The sequence below is a fragment of the Mastigoproctus giganteus genome, chromosome 12, assembly GCF_048544385.1.
Source record: "Mastigoproctus giganteus isolate SK-2022 chromosome 12, ASM4854438v1, whole genome shotgun sequence".
Taxonomy (NCBI): domain Eukaryota; kingdom Metazoa; phylum Arthropoda; class Arachnida; order Uropygi; family Thelyphonidae; genus Mastigoproctus; species Mastigoproctus giganteus.
In genome coordinates, this window is record NC_143586.1 from 21,572,423 (window position 1) to 21,592,519 (window position 20,097).

The 20,097-nt window shown below is 37.0% G+C and overlaps 1 protein-coding gene across 1 annotated transcript in view; it reads left to right on the plus strand.

The window, feature by feature from the left end:
- Pms2 (mismatch repair endonuclease PMS2) overlaps positions 1 to 20,097 on the plus strand; it is a 133,243-nt gene that overhangs the window by 54,297 nt on the left and 58,849 nt on the right. The window contains exon 12 of the mRNA XM_090386646.1: positions 11,301 to 11,382. Coding sequence (XP_090242772.1) covers positions 11,301 to 11,382 — 82 coding nt within the window. The remainder of the gene's footprint in view (positions 1 to 11,300; positions 11,383 to 20,097) is intronic.

Sequence of the window (20,097 nt, forward strand, 5' to 3'; positions counted from 1 at the left end):
AAATAATCTTGTAATCAAAGATGAGTATGAAACTTGAAATTGCATCAAGCTTGCTGGAAAACCTGGAAACGGAAAATTTCTTAAATTCTTGGTGGGGGGGGGGTGTTACCACAAGGTCTTGTTTTTCCTGAAAAGATGAGCTTTGGTGGATGAAACTATTAATATTTTGGGAATTTGTTTGGCTTATATTATTTTTGATTTCAGGAATTTCATTTTATTTTACAAATATTTGAACTCTCAAAAGTAATCTTTTGCTGGTGCTTTTCTAAATTGTTTTGTAAACTGAAGAATGCAGTGTAAGTTTAAAAAAAGAAATTTGTATAATCCTTACATTGAGTCCCCTTTGATTATATAAATTTTAATATCATGAGGTTTAATATAGTGTCTCTTCTACAGTGGTTTTACCCCTTTCATTCATTCTCTCAGAAATGCTTTACAATAGTAGTTCATCCATTTAACACAGGTGTATGCCATACACTCTCACATGAAGACCCAGCTTGTTGCTTTTTCTCAACTTACTTTCAGATTGTTTGTGCTTAGTATATAACTATATAAAAGATAACTGCTTTGTAATATCATTAACCATGGCCCCCTGTTAGATGCAATATTCTCTCTTATTACAGAATATTTTCTGACACTTCTCTGTCAGTCGAGTCACCCAAAATTATAACTTCCTCTCTGACTAGTGCCTTCTGCACCTAGAGGTTTCTTCCTGCTGCCAGATGCATGGGAGAAGTCTCCTGCATTGAGTTGGATACCTGTATGCTAGATGATTTCTCCTCATTTATTTTTTTCCATTAACTACTTTAGTCAGTCTCATTCAGCAAATCACCAAGTTTATGCTAATTTTCTTGCCCTTCCTGCACAAATTTTCTCTTTTACTTGCACAAATAAAATCTTCTGACTATCATGACCTTTTAGAGATAACTTTGATATATTCCAAAGTCAATACACAAATAGAGATTAATTGTGCCATCCTGAGTCAGTAGTCTCACCAGATCCAGTTTTCACCATAATTCAGTGGCGTATCCAGGGTAGGGTAATCAGGTACATTGCACCCCCTGATGTTGAAATCTGGTATTGGGGCACTTTTTAGCATTAGGCAGTTGGCACCTTTTTTTTTTTTTTTGTGAATGTAACTGCTGACAAAAAATCCTGGCTCTGCCACTGCCATGTCTTCATTCCTATTTTTTAAGCTTCATAAACTTGTCTCACTTGTGCAATTTGTGCATCTTATGGTTGTCGTTATTGATTGCTTATCTTTTTTCCTGTTTTAAATTTTATGATCCAAAAAAAAAAAAGAAAATGTGAGTGAACAGAAATATCAATCAAACAAACTTCATACCTTGTCAAGGTAAAGTGTTATATTTACTGTAATATTTATTTGTTTATTAGAAATTTAAGATGTTTAAACCTGTGTTAGCAATTTTATTGGGTTTCAAACTTTTTTTTAGTGTTTTACTTACTAGACTGAACATTTTTTTGAGTGCTCTGCCCCTATCTCTATTTTTCCCACAAGCCCTGTTGTTTTTAATGTGTGAAATACCATAACATGAAGATTTATAGGAACGCATGTACCGCATTATAGCAGAACTGACTAATTTAAATATTATATTTAAATTATTGTTTAATAAATATTGTATAATGAACTTTTACACAACTTGTACCATTGGTACTGGCGGTAACTGTGTTCTTACGACGATTGGCACTGTTGTGCTTAATGTTACCTGTATAATAAAAGTTGTTTGTTTCTTTAAATAAGTTGTAAAAGCTTAAAGTTAAAAATATGCATGCTGTTTTTTTAAAGCATAAAGTACAGACTACAGATTTTAGTTTTCAATACTGCAGAAAGATTCTCGATTGGAAATATTTTTTTTTTACATTACTATAAAAAAATTAACTTTCACTCTGTTCATTTTTATAAAAAAATTTTATACTAATATTAAATACTAATATTTATTAAATTGGTTTAAAAGATGTTTTTGAACTATGAGTAATTCTGTTTTTTCTTTTCCTCTTGTATTCAAGTATCCATCTCGGCAGCATTTCAGAGTTCTCCTAGTGATTCAGATGGAAAGGTGCGTTTTATTTTAGGAAAGATTTTATAGCAGTTAAATAATAAAAATATTGATTAAGTATGCATTTACCTCTGAAAACATAGTCATTTGATTTAACTCATGTGATGCTTATATATGTCAGTGCACAATTTTTACACATATTGCAACTCATTTGATGGTTGCAATATGTGTAAAAATTGTTTTATTACAATATGTGCAACTCATTTAAGGCAGTGGTTTTTCAACCTTTTTTTTAATAACAGCACCCCTAAGTAATTTATTTTATTTTGCAGCATCCCTGCTCAATTTTCTGCCTGGTAGATCCGATTCTCTCTCTCTCTCTGTATATATATCCGTATATATATATATATATATATATATATATACAGGGTATCTCAAAAATATTGGTACAAACGTTTAGGGGAGGTAGGTAACATCTAAAGGAATGTGAATTGCATAGGAACCCATAACCGGAAATGTCACCGTAAGTCAGTAGACGGCGCTGTTCATCAGTTCGCGAGAGGGAAAATTTCTGGTTTACTCATTCAAGCAGTAGTCGCCGCACGAAGAGCATGCATCGATATATGAACTGTGAGCTGGCAGACATGCACCTAGTGTATGGATTAGCAGGGGCCTACACGGTGTGTGCCCCCATGCGGCACAACATCGCTTCGCAATAAATGTGTGGGCAGGTATGGTCGGTGACTGCTTAGTCGGCCCATACCCTTTACCATCCCACATGAACTCCGCTAAATATCGGATCTTTCTTGAACAAGTTCTACCAGGGTTACTTGACGATGTTCCAGCAAATGTGAGACGCAACATTTGGTTTCAACATGACGGGGTGCCTGTCCATTATGGAAGGTGTGTTCGTGAACATTTGAACAGGCATTTTGGGCGTCAATGGATTGGCCGTGGTGGACCCGTTGCCTGGCCCCCACGCTCACCTGATTTATCGAGCCTTGATTTCTTTCTGTGGGGCCCTCAAATCTATCGTGTATGAATCGCCTGTGGAGATGGAAATGGATCTCGTGGCGAGACTCGTCTGCGCTGCTGCTACTGTCAAAGAAACTGCAGGTGTGTTCGACCGTGTCTGCCAATCCATGCTGCGTCGGTGTCACGCATGCATCGCGTCTCATGGTGGAACCTTCGAGCATCTGTTGTAACATCATGAAATGATTATCTCATACTCCATTGTTAATATTATGTCAAATAAATGTTTGCCACTAATTACTGTCTTGTGTCATTTCTGCTTCTTGTGCCTCTGCTACTACTTTCCCGTGACGTTTCCGGTTATGGGTTCCTATGCAATTCACATTCCTTTAGATGTTACCTACCTCCCCTAAACGTTTGTAACAATATTTTTGAGACACCCTGTATAATATTAAAAAATATATATGTTATATGATATTTATTACAATAATATAATTATAAAAATTACATTTCATAATACAAATTATATATATACAGTATATAATTTTATTCTTTATATAGAGGTACTAAGTAAACATCAATTATAGATCACCACAAAATTAAAAAGATGCCGTACACCTTTTTATAATGAAATAAACATATAAATTAAAAAATAATAAGTTTAAGTAACTTAAACCCGAATTACGTGGCACCCCTGGAATGTTGATGCGGCACCCCATTGAAACCACTGATTTAAGGGGTCTCCAATTTTATTTATTTTTCTAAAAGTTAATGAGATACAGAAAATAAATTATGTTTAGTTACAAAGTACGTTTCTCATAACATTTGATGATATTTTCAAAATCCTGTGGTAGTAAAATATCATGAGGCTGATTGCACCATTGTTGCATTGCTGATATAACCTCATTGTTGTAAAGGAAATGTTTGTCCTCAGTAGCCTGAGGACAGTATTCGCAGAGATTTGATTCGACAGGAACAGCCAGATCAAATTTTGTGTTGTATATGCCTGTTAATATATTGTATTACCAGATTAGTCCTGAGTAAATAACATTTTTGTAAAAATTCACATGTGAACTCCTGCATAAACTCTATTGCAAGTGTTCTAGTTTTAAAAGGATATAATGTCCTTTCCAAATTATAAAAGATGTAATTAATAAGAAGAGAGTTGTGATTAAGAAAGACACTGCATCATATTTGAGGCTGCTACAGTTTGAAATTCCAAATATTAAGTAGAATGATAACATCATTTTCTTAACCCCTTCATGGATTATCCCAATATACCTCATTTTTAGTTTTAAATGTTATTTGGAACTTCACAAAATATCTCGGGATACAATAATACCCACAGCAAACAATAATACCTCTAAATTTAGGACTGAAATGTATTTTCTCTGGTATTTAACTGGCTAATTTTGCATTAGTCAGGCAAATCCCGAGTTTTCTCAGGATTTTCTTACACCTGGCAGCAAATGACTGGCTTTCATTTTACTTATATTGTACAGCAATGTCAGAACAGTAGCATGCATTCCTGTGCTGCCAGTAAGCAAAATATAATTTGCCATCCTAAATGCAGAATACTGAACCCACAAAAATAATTCACAAAAACAATATCGAAAAATATTTCGGTACCCTCTTGTACTGCCACCTGTAAGCGAAGCTTACCTCGCCTGTCTGCTTGTGGCGGCTGTGTGTCAGGATGTAGTTAGTTTGCGATTACTGCTTGTGGCGGGAGGATACTGCTTGTGCGTTCCACTTGATTTTTTTTTTTTAATTTATTTATATAATGAGTAATGAAGACTTTTTCTCTGCCTTTCTTTTAGCTCAAGCGCTAATTTATTAAAAAATCTGTATAATTTGCACACTTTTTGGCATACACAAGATAACTCAGGATAGCCCAAATGGGTTAATTACTCCCATGTATTTTCTACAAAAAAATTAATAAATAACACAAAAACTATACAACAAGTATTTGCATGATGCATACTTTTAATCTGTAAAATAAAAAAAGTCGATCCGTTATGGCACATTTTCCGGAAAAAAATGTTCCCGGAAGGGGTTAAAAACATAATTTATACAGGCAGATGACAGAATTCCTTAATTCAGCCAGGAAGGTTGATTATTAGACAACAAGCAATATATGAGGTGTTCCTGATGTCTTATCACACCCACAACATTTAATCTAAACCTTTTCTAAAATGCTTGTTTTTTGATCATGAGTACAAGTCCACACAGCATTGAACAGTGAGTTGTTGTTAGTACATGGGCAGTATGAGAAGGTAAACATAGGCAAAAACTCTGCAAGATGTCTGAAGTGATTCCTTTGAAAGTGCTTAGCAACTTCACCAAATATGAGCACTCGTGCTAGAAACATGAACTGTTTTCAATGGGAAGTATTTTGGACTTCTCAGACATGGAAGGTCCTACTGTAAGCAAGAGCAGTAATGTTAACAAGTGACAGCATCAATTGAGCAATTCCCCAGACAGTTGCTCCATAGAAGATCCCTCTCCTTAACAATGCCTGTCCCCATACAACCCTTGTGCTAATGCAACTCCTGGAGAAATTCTTCCAGGAATGTCTCACCCATCTTCAATAAAGTTCAGACCTTGAAGCTAGTGACTTCCATTTGTTTAAACTGCCGAAGAAACATTTTCTTTGTTCAGAGATACCATGAAAGGGAAACACTTTTGAAGCATTGCCAATGTGAAAGCTAAAGTTTTTTTAATGGGTAAGCAGACCAGTCCTGATTCTTCAGTGCATGCATTGAAGAGCTGGTATATCATTGAGATAAATATTTTGATCACTGTTGTGAATATGTGGAGATATAGTGTTTGTTCTGTGTATACTTTATTGGTATTGATGTATGCCATCATCATCATCTGTCGTTCCGATGTTCCATGGGTCGCTGTAAGAAGCCTCGCCACCATGCCCTGTCTGTGTACTTCTCTCCATTGTTGATTTCATTCCAGTTTCCTCCTCTCTTGATGACTTTGGTCTTTATCATGTCCTGCCATCTCATTCTTGGTCTTTTATCCTTTAATTGTAAATCATACATTCTTCTTGGCAAATCTCGTTCATCCTCTCGATATGTCTGAACCATTTCAAATGGAACCTTTTAATCCTGTCCTGTAGTTTTTCAACCTGAATTCTCTCCCTAATCACATCATTCCTGATTTTGTTGCGCCCATTGTCTTTCTGGCTATACTTCTCACAAATCTCATTTCTATCTCCCACACCCCCTGTATTCTTCTTTCATTCTTTTTCCTCAAGTCCAAGTTTCAGATGCATACATCACAATTGATATGTGATAAATCTGTTATATGGCCTTCTTACACTTCAGTGGTATGTTCCTGTTTCAGATCACATCTCTTGTCTGCCTGTAGAAATTCTTGCCTACTTGTATCTTGTGCTTCCTAGATACTTGAAGTTGTTAACCATTTTAAGCTCTTTCCCTTCCCTTGTAATGTATCTGTTAGAACCATTACTTCACTCTTCTCCTGACTGAAAACCAGTCCAAATTCATTGGCCATACTAGCCCACATATCAACTGGTCGTCGCACTTATTCCCTGCTCTCTCCCCCATATATAGAGGTCATCTGCGAAGAGCATAACTTTCATCTGGTCTTGTCCAAATTGTTTCACCACTCTACATTGCACAGCATTCACGACAGCTATGAATAATAGTGGTGACAGGATGCCTCCTTGCCTCAAACCTAATGTTATTTCGAAGCTAATCCCACCACTGTTCTTACTTTGCTTACTGTGTTGGTGTAGATATTCTCAGTTCTCTCCACTAGATGTTCCCCTATCCCCAAGTTTCTCAAAACCTCACACACTTTCTCTCTATTCACGGCATCAAACACTTTCTTTATGTCCAAAAATGCCACCCATAATTCTTTATTGTGTTCATAACATTTTTCCATCAGTTGCCTGATGCAGAAAATCTGCCAGGCCTAAAGCCAACCCCAGGGGCTCACACCTGGTGAGTATGGGTTTGGCACACCCAGTATCTTGATCTAGATATCATCATTCTTCTCTTTCTTGGTGATTCCCCTATACTTCTGACTCTTGTTCTCTATCTCCCAATTTCTCTCTCTCTCTCTCTCTCCCCCTCCCTCCCGGGTAAAAATAAAATTTTTTGGCTGGTGCAGCGAAAGCCTCAATCTTCCTTGCACCATATGACTAATAATAATAATAATAATAATACTGTTCCTCAGCCATCTGGTTTTCAGTCGTTCCTCTTATCTTCTGCTTCAACACTCTCTCGTACAGCTTACTCACATGCGATGCCTGCCTCGCTTGTAGTCTTCATCATCTCTCCATTTAACTCATCCATACCAGCAGACTTACCTGTCTTAATGTATTTCCATACCTGCACTACATCATTAAACATTGTCTTTGTCTGGTCTCTCTCGGTATCTTCTCTTTCATCCCTTCTTTTATGATCAACTTGTTTTTGTCCCTTGTGCTGACTGTCCTGCACATTGAACAGATTTTTGAAATACTTCTTCCATATTTCTCTTATCTCTTCATTCTTGGTTATTAGGTTCTCATTCTCATCCATCAGGAATTTGCTCTGCTCACCATCTCTTCTCCTATTCCTCACCATAGCATATAGCATATTTTTATTACCGTTGATATCATGTTGTAGAGTCTCCTTTCTTCCAACCACAGTCTTCTCTCATTGACTATTCTCTTGGCCTCTCTCTTCGTGGTTTCATATTTCCCTTTATTCTCCTCATTTCTGTTGTGGAAGTAGGTCCTGAATGCATTATTCTTGTTTTTCACAGCCTCTCTCATTCCACCATGGGGTTTCTTTCCATCTCCTACTGCTTGTCCTGCCTACCTGCTCTCTCAGTCCTACTATGCAGTCTTCGAATGCTTTCCATTCTGATTCTATGCTGTTCACCATCGTCTTAAGTACAACCATCCTTAACTCTTCTCTGAACTTCGCCCCTTTTCCCTCTTCTTTCAACTTCCACATCTCTCTCTCTCTTGTTATTTTGATCCTCTTCAATTTAAGGAATCTTAAAACTCCAACAAGTAACCTGTGATCACTACCCAGGGACACACTTGGAAAGACCTCAACATCCATTAGTCTTCTGTGTCACTTCTTATCCACAAGTATATAGTCAATGAGGGATTCCTGTTGACCGTCCCAACCATATCTTGTCACTTTGTGACTCTTTCTCTTCTTGAACCAGGTGTTTCCTATGACCAAGCTGAACAGAAATCCAACAGCCTTTCACCATCATTCTTAGGCCCCCAACCATGTGGACTGATAATGTCTTCTAGTCCTTGTTTCTCCACTCTACTTTTGTGTTCAGGTCACCTATGATGACTATGATAACTGTACAGCCACTCCCCGATTAATGTAAGGGTTGCATTCCATAGAACTCTACGCGAGTTGGAATTTCCCCCGTGCTTGTGCAGCACTCGCAACTGTGCTCTCTGAACTGATTGAATCAAAAAAGAAATGTTCGACGAACATGTGAATAGAATTATTTATTGTATTTATTCAATTTTTTATCTCATATGCAGGAAAAATTACAAAAAAAGAGAGGAGATAGGCATAACATCAGTAAGTTTTACCTCTTGAGCATTATTGCCAAGCTCGACATCCTCAGCTGATAAGTACGCCGCTGCGGAGGTTGAGGGCTGTGGAGATTTGGAAGGGGTCGGACGCTCAACCTTACAAAAGGTCATATTAATAAATGATTGGATGGTGCCTTTTTTCTTTTCATCATAGATTTCTTTGTAGCAAGCAAGCATATCATTCACCCTTCTGTTAACTTTTAAGAATTATTCGCTGTCAGGATCCATCTTCTCAAACCTCGCCATTGCCAATGCAATTTCACAAAATGCCATTGCCATCTCTTTCTGGTGATGAAGTGTCTTGGCTCCTCATTTGGTTCATCTTGAGCTTTGTCAGCATTTCTTCTTTCACTGTCGCTGCCTGCAAGTCAATAAGTTCTTGGTTAGATAATTCCTTCTTTTTCTCTATTAACTCCTCCTTGTCTTTGGCAACAACCTCCAACTGAAGTAGCTCTGCAACCTTTACAATTTTTATCTATAACCTCTTCATATGATTCGTCTTTTTCAAACACTTCAAAGCCTTTTACGTGCCATGGGCATATTTTCTTCCATGTGCCATTTAAACAACTTTTAGTAATTTCAGGCCAGGCCTTATTAATGTTTAAGATGGCGTGGTAAATATTGTAAGATTTCCAAAAGTTTCTTAACGTACAATTTTTCTAAACGTCTACTGCAGACAATGTCTGAGCAAATGTTGTGCGTAAATAGTATACTTTTAAATTCGAAATAACACCCTGATCCATAGGTTAGATGAGTGAAGTCGTGTTTGGTGGTATAAATATGAATCTCACATTCGAATTGAAATCATGTAGATGTGTAAGATATCGAGGAGGCATTATCTAATAGAAGCAAAATCTTGAAAGGAATGTTGTTGTCTTTACGATATTTTTCAACCTTGGGGATGAAGCAGCATTTAAACCAATCCTCAAAGAGAGATATTGATATGCATGCTCTCTGGTTCGATTGGAAATGCATGGGTAGGGTGGCTTTATTGATGCCTTTAAATGCATGAGGATTTCCAGAATGGTACACAAGCAGTGGTTTTAAACTGTAATCTCCCACTGCATTAGCCCCAAGCAAGAGCATGGCCCTATCTTATGATGCCTTGAAATCTGGCATTGTAATTTCCTCTTTGGCAATGTATGTTAGATCCGGCATTTTTTTCCAATACAGAGCAGTCTCATCAATGTTAAAAAATTGCTGCTTTGAATAGTCATCTTCATCAATGATTTTTTCGAACACATCACAAAATTTCTCTGCAGCTGCAGAATCGGCACTGGTGACTTCACCGCATACTTTAACATAGTGGAAACCAGCGCAATGCATGAACCTATTAAACCACCCATTTCTTGCCACGAACTTGGCTTGGGGTTCACCGTACTTATCCTTAATATCTTCATAAATACTTGTTGCTTTTGCTTGAATGACCATTGGACTCAGGGGCACTCGCTTCTGAATCTGATTTTCTATCCATATAATCAATAGCTGTTCCATTTTCGATATAGCACCTGAACACTTTTTTGTGATCACCGTTGATCTGTGTTGATCCTTTGACATGTTCTTTTATACGTGTACTATCCTTTAAAATAGTATTCACTGTTGAAGCAGCGAGACCTAATTCTCTTGCAATAGATACTTCGTACTTCTTAATCATTTTCATCTTCATTTCTAAATCAATTTTTGTTTAGTTTCCTGGCACTGCCAGCATTTGCACTTTCTGTTGATCCCTTTCCCTTTATCATTGTAATACATAAATGGGAATGAAGAGCAGTTTCTGAAAATTTGTTTTTTATATGATTGGAGATTTCAGTGAAGGGGAACTCATTTCATCATAATACTGTAACGTGAAACCCCACAAAATTCCAGTTATCGGTATTATCGCAAATGCGATAAGATTGAGTGTACTACCCATTGATAATAGATTGCACTAACAGAGAAGCCCAATAAACCAGAAAGTGCAAATTGTTTTTTGGTCGTGACTTCCAGAAATGTGCTTTAGAAAAATATCACAAAGGCATTCAAAATTGATTCTTATAATGGGAACATATGATAATGATGAAAGTCTAGTGCAATTTCTTTTATAAATATGACCTTTTAGAGAGATAAATAGCTTAGTAATATAACAAAATTTTAAACTTCAAAGGACTTGGAACAAATTACAAAAAAAAACAAACAAAACAAAAAAAACCAATCTGTTATTGGGTTCATATTATGATATTTTCACAATACAGCTGCAAGATACGTTTCCATATTTTTTCAGTTTGCACCGGCCCGCAAAAACTTATGTAAAGTCGAATTTGCATAAGTCGAGTATTATGTATGTCAGGGAGTTCCTGTATCTCCACATGTGATGTTCTCTTCGAGCTTGTCCTCAAACTCTAGCTTTTCCATTTCTTTGCAACCAGTTTGCAGAGCATAGAATTGTACTATCTTCAATGTTTCACTGTCATTCATTTGCAATTTAATGTATGTCAATGTAATAAAAATAAGTGTAGCATGTTGCTTGTTAATGCCCAAAACATTTTTTGAGGTCACATATAAAACCTTTGTATACGTTTAAAAAATTCATTTTTTTCATGAAAGAATTGATGTTGAAAAATAGATTTTTAAAGATGATAGCTTTACTAGGCTTTTTTATATGAATATATTTTAGTTCTTTTTGTGCACATTAGACATTACTATTTTGATGATTTTTTTTTTTCTTTCTTTCTTTTTAGATATCATTCACTCATTTGAAGAGAAAATTTTCATCACCAAATGCAAATAAAAATGAGTCAGAAGTTGCCAAACCAAACAAATGTGAGGCTTGGGAAATTTAGTTTGCACACAGCCTTCTTTGTTCACAATTTTTTTTTTTAGATACTTTTCATATGCATCATTACATTGGTAGTGTGTATAGATCAATCTGCATATATGTATATATAATATATGTACGAGGGGTGATCATTTAATTTGTGGACTGGTGCAAGATCTTATCTTTATTGTCATCTTCTGAATCTTCTGTGGATTGATTTTTCCTCCTCAAAATATTCTCCTTGAACTTTACACACTTTCGCCACTATTGTACCCATGCATTAAATGCTTCTTGAAAGCAATTTTTCAAAAGACTGTGAAGTGCTTCCGTTGTGGCTCTTTGAGAATTGTTGTGTTGGACATGAAACACTTGCCTTTCAGAGCTTTTTTTCTGACGTGGAAATAGGAAGAAATCACACAGAGCTAAGTGTGGTGAATAAGGGGGATGGGCGGCAGAACCTTGGCACCAATGGCAGTGATCACTGCCTGCACAATATTAGCCATATGGGGCCTGATATTTTCTTGATGAAGAAACCACCTTACACCGGAAAGTTTGGTCATACCAGAATATAGCTGTCTCTTTAACTGTTTCAGATGCATTTAAGCCTCATCTGACACAATAATGAATCACATATCACTGTTCAATCTGTATGTCCAATGTGATACTTTCTTCAAAACGATTGTCAGTGATATGTGGCTAAAAAAAACTCTCTGTGTAACATTAGCTCAAGTACTGGCTTGCGCACACAGAGTCTGCTCAGTAGTGATCAGGGAGAGCACCTGTAGCAGCAGTTATGGAAAATTCGTGCCGTGAACATAAAATCTTGCACCAGTCCATGAATTGAATGATCACCCCCCTTCCCCCTTTTTACATGTCATATATATAGATTTTTATAAAACTTGGTATAAGGTAGCAGACTCCAACTTATGTCCTTAAGTGAACCACCAAAATATTTAAGAACCAGTTAATATTATGAAGGACTAGAATTTAAAATTAAATTTTTTTTTGTCTCTCTCATAGTACCGAATTTTAGATTTACTGTCAGAATAATTTATGTCATGTTTTCTATGCTCACTTAGCTCACTGAAAGTTGCTGCACACTTTCATATGAAAGGGAAGGGTTATTGTTGAGGTCGAGGATTTCCTGTGCGGACGTGCCTTTCTGCCGCTCTTGGAATAGAGAAGTTTTTTCTGATTTATTTTCTGCTTTATTAGTTTAAATTGACATATTAACTTATTTCTAGAGTAGCTTTATATTCCTATTTACGGTACTTAAAGTTAAAATAACTTAGATAGAGATTTTGTAGGTATTACTTAGTATCGGAAAGGGTATCAAATCCACGTGTTTACCGTTCATAAACGGCCGCCATTGCTACGTGAAAATTAATCAGTAAAATCTATTAATCTTGTCGAACTTCATTGGCAATTAAATTGTAATTTTAACTATACATATAACCACTTAGGTTACGGAACATAAATAATTAGTAAAAATAAATAATTAATACATAACTTGATACAGAAGTTATATAAAGGGATTTCGTAGATAACACTCGTTACTGAAGCGCGATACAGCATATCCGGAATTCGATAGCATTAGCTTTGTATAGTATAGTGCATAATATAATATTGTCAATTAATCAGTACATCTATTAATCTTGTTAAACTTCATTGTCAATTAAATTGTACTTTTAACTATATATATATAACGACTTAGAGTACAAACGTAGCAAATAATTAATATATACTTGATACGGAAGTTATATAAAGGGAACTCGTAGATAACACTCGATACCGAAAAATAAATATAGCGTTATAACTGTGTTAAGATAAGTTTAAGGTTTTAATTTTGTTCTGAAATTGTAATTTTATTGACATTTAAATCGAAATCATGACTCTGACCAGAGCAGCAAAGCAAAAGGCTCAAGCTAATGGGAGTGCTGTGACTCAGGGGAGAACTGAGGGGGGCGGTTGCCCCCTGAATCACGGCCTTTTAAGATGCACTGTTTGCTTGATGTTTACGGAGCAATCGGGTACGGGACATGATACTGCCGTGGGGGATGTCTTTGTGTGTGCACGATGCAAGGAGTGCAAGGAAATTAGGCGACAACTCGGCGTTGTTATGGGCCTATATGAGACCTTGAAGGACAGGGTGGATGCCCTCGAAGGAAATAAATTGAGGGGCCCATCAAGCTCTCAGCTGCCCACATCAACACCAGAGCTTGGACTTGGTCATCTTGCAACACAGAGGCAGCCCCCAAGGCAGAATGCGCTGGTCCAACAGGAACTAGTAGTTGTTGGTGACTCAATTGTCAGGGAAACGGGGAACATGCTTTGTAAAAAGGATAGGTGGAACAGGACCAGGGTATGTCTGCCAGGGGCAAAGGTTGATGACATTGTAGAGCAGATATCATCTTTTAAGGGCACAAAAGGTGATATAGTTGTACACGTTGGCACTAATGATATTGAGAGTAGGAGACCAGCGGAATTACTTAACAAGTACAGGTCACTGTTGAAAAAAAGCCGTGAAGTAGGGTTGAATTTGAAAGTGTCTGCAATTCTGCCCAGACACGATAGGAGGGAGTATATGATGAGAGCCTTGTCGATCAATTCGGCCCTGGAAAGATTGTGCAAGGCTGAAGGGGTAGAATTTTTTTCAGCCTGGACTGTACTTGTTAACAGGAGAGATTGCTTCTACAGGGATGGGATACACTTAAATAGAAAGGGTGCAAGAATATTTGCTGATGCTATCGAGGCAGTGTTAGGTGGGTCGGAAAACTGCTAGCTTGGGGGGAGACAAAGACTAATGGATTAACAGTAGCCACGGGCAGAGCTGAAAGAGATTCTTGCACTGCTTCTATTGGAATGAGCAGAAGCCTGAAAAACAGATGCAGGATATTTCAGAGACTGCTGGAAGTCATTGCGGTACAAGTAAACACATGGGTTGTGTTAGGGTAGCTAAGAATAGAAACAGGTGCATGTATACTTGCGTGTACACCAATGCTAGGAGTTTAGTAAATAAATTTGATGAATTTGAGGTATTACTCAAAACATCAAAGGCAGATATTGTTGGGATATCAGAGACGTGGTGTCACACAGATATAAGGAATGCAGAACTGGAATTTGGGGAGTACAACGTCTACAGAAAGGATAGACAGGATAGGAAGGGAGGAGGGGTTATGCTATTAGTTAAAAAACACATAAAATCCAAGGAAGTGAAGCCAGTCGACATCGCTGGACAGTGCAGTGTTGAGTCAGTTTGGTGTGACATAAGCATAGGTAAATCAAAATTGAAAGTAGGAGTGTGCTATAGGCCTAATGACTCTGATGAGTATAATAAGATACTGTACAGGGAAATAGAGTGGGCCAGTAAATTAGAGAGTCTTATAATGGGGGATTTTAATTTCCCAGATATTGACTGGAATTTGTGGGTTGGTCACTCGCACACTAGCAAGGCTTTTGTGGATTTATTGGATGATTGTTTTCTACACCAGCATGTTCGGGAGGCAACTAGAGGGAGTAATACTCTTGATCTGATTATCAGTAGTGATTTTTCATGCATTAGGAATCTGCAGATAAATGAACCACTGGGTGGCAGTGATCACAGTGTGCTGAAGTGGGATTTACTCAAGGAGGTAACTACCATCAGAGGTAAAGGGAAGGGTTTTTGCTTTCGTAAAGGAGACTATGCTGGTCTGAGACAGTATTTAAATTCTATACAGTGGGACCAACTGATGATGTTACCAACAGCAAATTCAAAATGGGAAGCATTCAAGGAACTAATCTTGGAAGCTACCAGGCTTTACATACCAACCAAGAAATATTGTTCAAGGTTCAGGCCTAAATGGTTGTCAGATGAACTAATGAGACATATGGCAGAGAAGAAAAATGCATGGGATACATACAAATTAATGGGTGACGTGGAAGCCTATGATAGATATAAGTTGGTCTGTAACCAAGTCACAAAGGAGATTAGGCAGGCAAAGGCAGATTATGAGAAATCCTTGGCAAAGGATGCAAAGAAAAACAGAAAAGAGTTCTTTACCTATTTAAACTCAAGAAGGAAAGGGATGAATCAGATTGGTCCACTGGATGTTGATGGTTCAACAGTTGAGGATCCAGCTCAGGTGGCTAACAATCTAAACGAGTATTTTGCATCTACATTCACACATGAGGAGTTATTCAGGAAGGGGAATGTCGTAGGTGAAGTAAACATTGGCAGTGAGCTAGATGATTTTCTAATAACTGAGAGGAAAGTGGAGGAGAAATTGTTGAGGATAAACATAAAAAAGGCACCCGGGGTGGATGGGATCTATCCAGTTATATTAAAGGAGGCAGCAAAGGAAGTAAGCAAACCCCTAGCCATAATTATGAGAGCTTCTTTGGACTCAGGGGAGGTACCCATGGACTGGAGATGTGCAAATGTAACCCCAATTCACAAAGGAGGATCAAAGGCTGACACAAGTAATTATAGACCTGTTAGTTTAACTTCGGTTCCAGGAAAATTAATGGAGGCACTGGTTAAAGAAGCACTGCAGGATCATCTGGACAAGAATTCAGTTATAGCTCAGACACAGCATGGGTTTGTTAAGGGCAGGTCTTGTCTGACCAATTTGATTGGATACTATGATGTAGTCACAAAAGAACTGGATGCAGGGAATAACTTTGATATTATATATTTGGATCTTAGAAAGGCTTTTGATACTGTTGCGCATGGAAGACTGCTGCACAAATTGGAGAAGTGTGGCATTCGAGGCAAATTGCTGCTATGGATAAAGGGATGGTTGAGTGGCAGAAGACAGAGAGTGGTAATCAATGGACACTGCTCAACGTGGACTAATGTTATTAGTGGAGTTCCTCAGGGTTCAGTGTTGGGTCCATTGTTGTTTTCTGTATTTATAAATGATATTGATGATGGTGTATCAGGCTTAATGTCCAAGTTTGCAGACGATACAAAGGTTGGCAGGGTTGTTAAGGACACTACTGATACTATGCTGCTGCAACAGGATCTGGAAAGGTTGAGCAGATGGGCTGAGAGGTGGCAAATGAAGTTTAACATTGACAAATGTAAAGTACTACATATGGGAAACAGTAACCCCAGATCAACGTATCAACTCTGTGGTACTACGCTGACAGTGGTAGAGAATGAAAAGGACCTGGGGGTAATTGTGCAGGCAGATATGAAGTTCTCTGAGCAGTGCAGACGAGCTGCAAGAGTAGCTCATGGTGTCTTGTCAATGATATACAGGAATTTTTCTAGCAGGGACAGGGATGTGATTATTCCCTTGTATAAGGCATTGGTCAGGCCACACCTTGAGTACTGTATACAGGTCTGGAGGCCTCATTTCAAGAAGGATGTAGAGCTGCTGGAACGAGTACAGAGAAGGGCAACAAGATTAGTGAATGGAACAAAGGGTTGCTCTTACGAAGAAAGGCTTAAGTTTTGCAAATTACAGAGCCTGGAGACTAGGCATCGCCGAGGTGATCTGATAGAGGTGTACAAGGCTTTGAATGGCTTGAGCATGCTCAATGCCGATGGAATTCTTCCTCTTGCTCAGAATAATCACCTGAGAGGGCATAAATTCAAATTGAGGAAGGACGGATGTCGGATAGATGTGCGGAAATTCGCCTTTAGCCAGCGGGCAGTTGGTTTGTGGAATAGACTTCCATCGCTTGTTGTTGAAGTTGATAGCCTAAACAAATTTAAGGCTCAGCTGGACAGGTATTTCGAACGAATTGAGGGGTGAAATGGGAGTAGTGGTTGTTTTTTTTTTTTTTTTTTTTTCTTTTTTTTTTGGCTGATGCTGAATAAGCTTGCTTTCTTGCATCATATGCCTCTACTAATGCTAATGCTAATATTACTTTTCTGCCACAGAGTTTCAGAGAAATTTCAACAATTTCTTGTCTTAATGGCCTTATTGCAGGCGCCTCTGTAGCCAAGTGGGAAGGAGCAGCAGTGTGTAGCACACACTTTTGATTAGACCGGGATTCGAGCCCGTCACCACCAAATACGGAGGATGCGGAAAGGTCAGGGAATGACCACTGGATATCCCGGAGCAATATGGCCTTAGTTGCTAATGCTCCTAAAAGCCAAATAACAAACAACAAACAAACAGCCTTATTGCATCTATGCAACTTTCCTGTCTTGTATCGAAGATAATCATCATCAAGATTTCTCATCTTGTATCAAAGATAATTTTTACTTATTTTTAATTTGGAAAATGATCTTTTCATGGTAGTTACACTCACTGGAAATGTAATAAGTATTCTTAGAGCAACCACTACATTTGAAAAAGTGGTGCATAAATTATTTTCGAAAATATGCTCTAATACTTCTGTTACTCTCAAATCTGGTTTTAAAATATTTTTAAGTACTTTTAATTCATCGGTCATGTCAATGGCATCTATATCCTTTTCGTTCTTGATGTAGTCTGTTAATTTATTTTGCAAATCTTTACAACATTTTAGAATTTCTTGATCGGTTACATGCTTTAAATTATGCATGTCATATAAAAAATTGAAATCATCACTACGTGTTCTTAATAAATCGAACCTGTCTTTAAGAGAATTTATTGTTGTGCCTAGTATTGAAAAATAAATTTTAAAATTTAACTGTGCATCATTTATGCTTTCATCTGGATTTTCATAATCAAATCATTCAAATTGAATTTTCTTTTTACGTCAATGTATAAGAGAAACATGAGGAAATTTAGTTTCAGTTTCCAATATTTCGCTAACTGTTTTGATTCATTTAAAAACTCTAAAATCCACTATCAGATCGTTTACTTTTAAGTAATTGGATAAATTATTTAATTGATCAGGCCTCGAATTTACATTCAGTTTTGGATTTTGCATTGTTTTACTTACTGAATTCACATTATTTAATAATTCATACCAAATTACTATTGAACATATAAATTTAATTTTGATTTTAATTTCGAGGCTAAACATTTTGACTGTTGTCATGATTTAACATCTTTATTCTTATCGTCCTTTATTTTCCAAAAGGGCATCATAAATTTCACCAATTTCTTGTCTTAATGGCCTTATTGCATCTATATGACTTTCCCATCTTGTATCGTTTACTGGTGTTAAAAGTAATTTCAAAACGTGTTTTTTCAAAACGTCTCAACGTTGCGTGGATGAAAAAAAATATATAAACAATTCTTGAACTGAGTTAAAAAAATCTACTGTTTCAAAATTAATTTTGGCAGCATCATTAACCACCAAGTTGAGCTATGTGCAGCACAGGGTACAAAAAAAGCACGGTGGTTGATATTTAAAATTTTTCTTTGCAAACCATTGTTTGCCCCTCATGTTAGCTCCGCTGTCATAACCTTGCCTGCACATATCATTAATATTAAGGCCTAATTCATTAAACTTGTTTAAAATAAATGCACTTAACCCTTCTCCCATCAAATTTGTTATGGGGAAAAACCTAAAAAAGTGTTCTCTTATATCTACTATTTTGTTAACTTCATTTAAATTTACAAATCTATTATACCTCTGTAAACGATACTCAGTATAACATAATTGACAAAAGTTTTTAGTTGGTGGCAAATAGTTACGAATGAGTAATTCCCCTAAATTTGATCCAGTTGTCTCAGCGAACATATCCCTATCATTAAACAGGTAATACTGTATAATGAGCTCTCAACAACTATTAATATAAATAAAATAAATTTTCTGTTTATATCTGGGATGACCATACGGTCAGAGGAGTTTGATATATGAATGAAGAATCAAAAAAGTTACAGGTTCATTATCTAATCATTTTTAAAAAGTTTATTATGACAAGAATTTCTTTATTTGTATTTTCTTTATTCAAATTATGCTTGGATTCTACATTGTTTCAACTGCCCTTGGGTTTGGCTGCCCATGTTCATCGCACACTTGAACACAGGGTTGGTGCGGCCGTGGGGGGATGTATCTTGCTACATTAAAAAAAAGTATGTGAGCAAAAAATGATGAATATGAATTAAAACTAGTAAGTGAACTAATTATCTGTAATGAAAATATTGCCAGAATGAAATACTCTAAAAAAAGCCACTTATATTAATTTTACTAAAAGTTAATTATGTATTTACTAAAAGTTTTGCTATTTATTAATAATTAATTGAAACACAAATGTACAATAATAATCAATAAAAGAACTCTGAGTAAGCAGCCAGTTAGAGAGAATTTCATTTTCCAAATTATTGAAACTGGCTATGCTGACCTCTGCAAAGTGGACACCTTCCTGTATGCAGGATATTGGGTCAGAAGAAAGTATCTTATCACATATCTTATCTTATCTCAATTGAGATAAGATATGTCAAGATAAGATATTTAACTAACAACTTGTTAAAGGATGGTTCTGTGCAGCATGAGAGTAAGGCATCAGTGAAGGGATGGTGGAGCCATCTCTTGCACTCATCTTTTGATGGTGATGGCTTTAAAGAGTCTAATAAGGTGCACTCTCAACATCGGTGGGTAGCGGGACCAAGCTCCTATCCAGCCATGCTTTTATTGACCTCATTCATATGAGGATCAATGCTCTCCCTAACCTTGCTAGGACATATCGGATGTCCTAGCAAAGTTAGGGGACGTAGTATGGAGAGAGCATGCAGGGTCGGATGCGAGGCAGTTGAGTCACTCGCCCACATTGCTCAGTGTTGTTTCAGAACACACGGATTGAAAGTTAAAAGGCATGACTCAGTTGTTAGCTTAGTTTCCAACAGGCT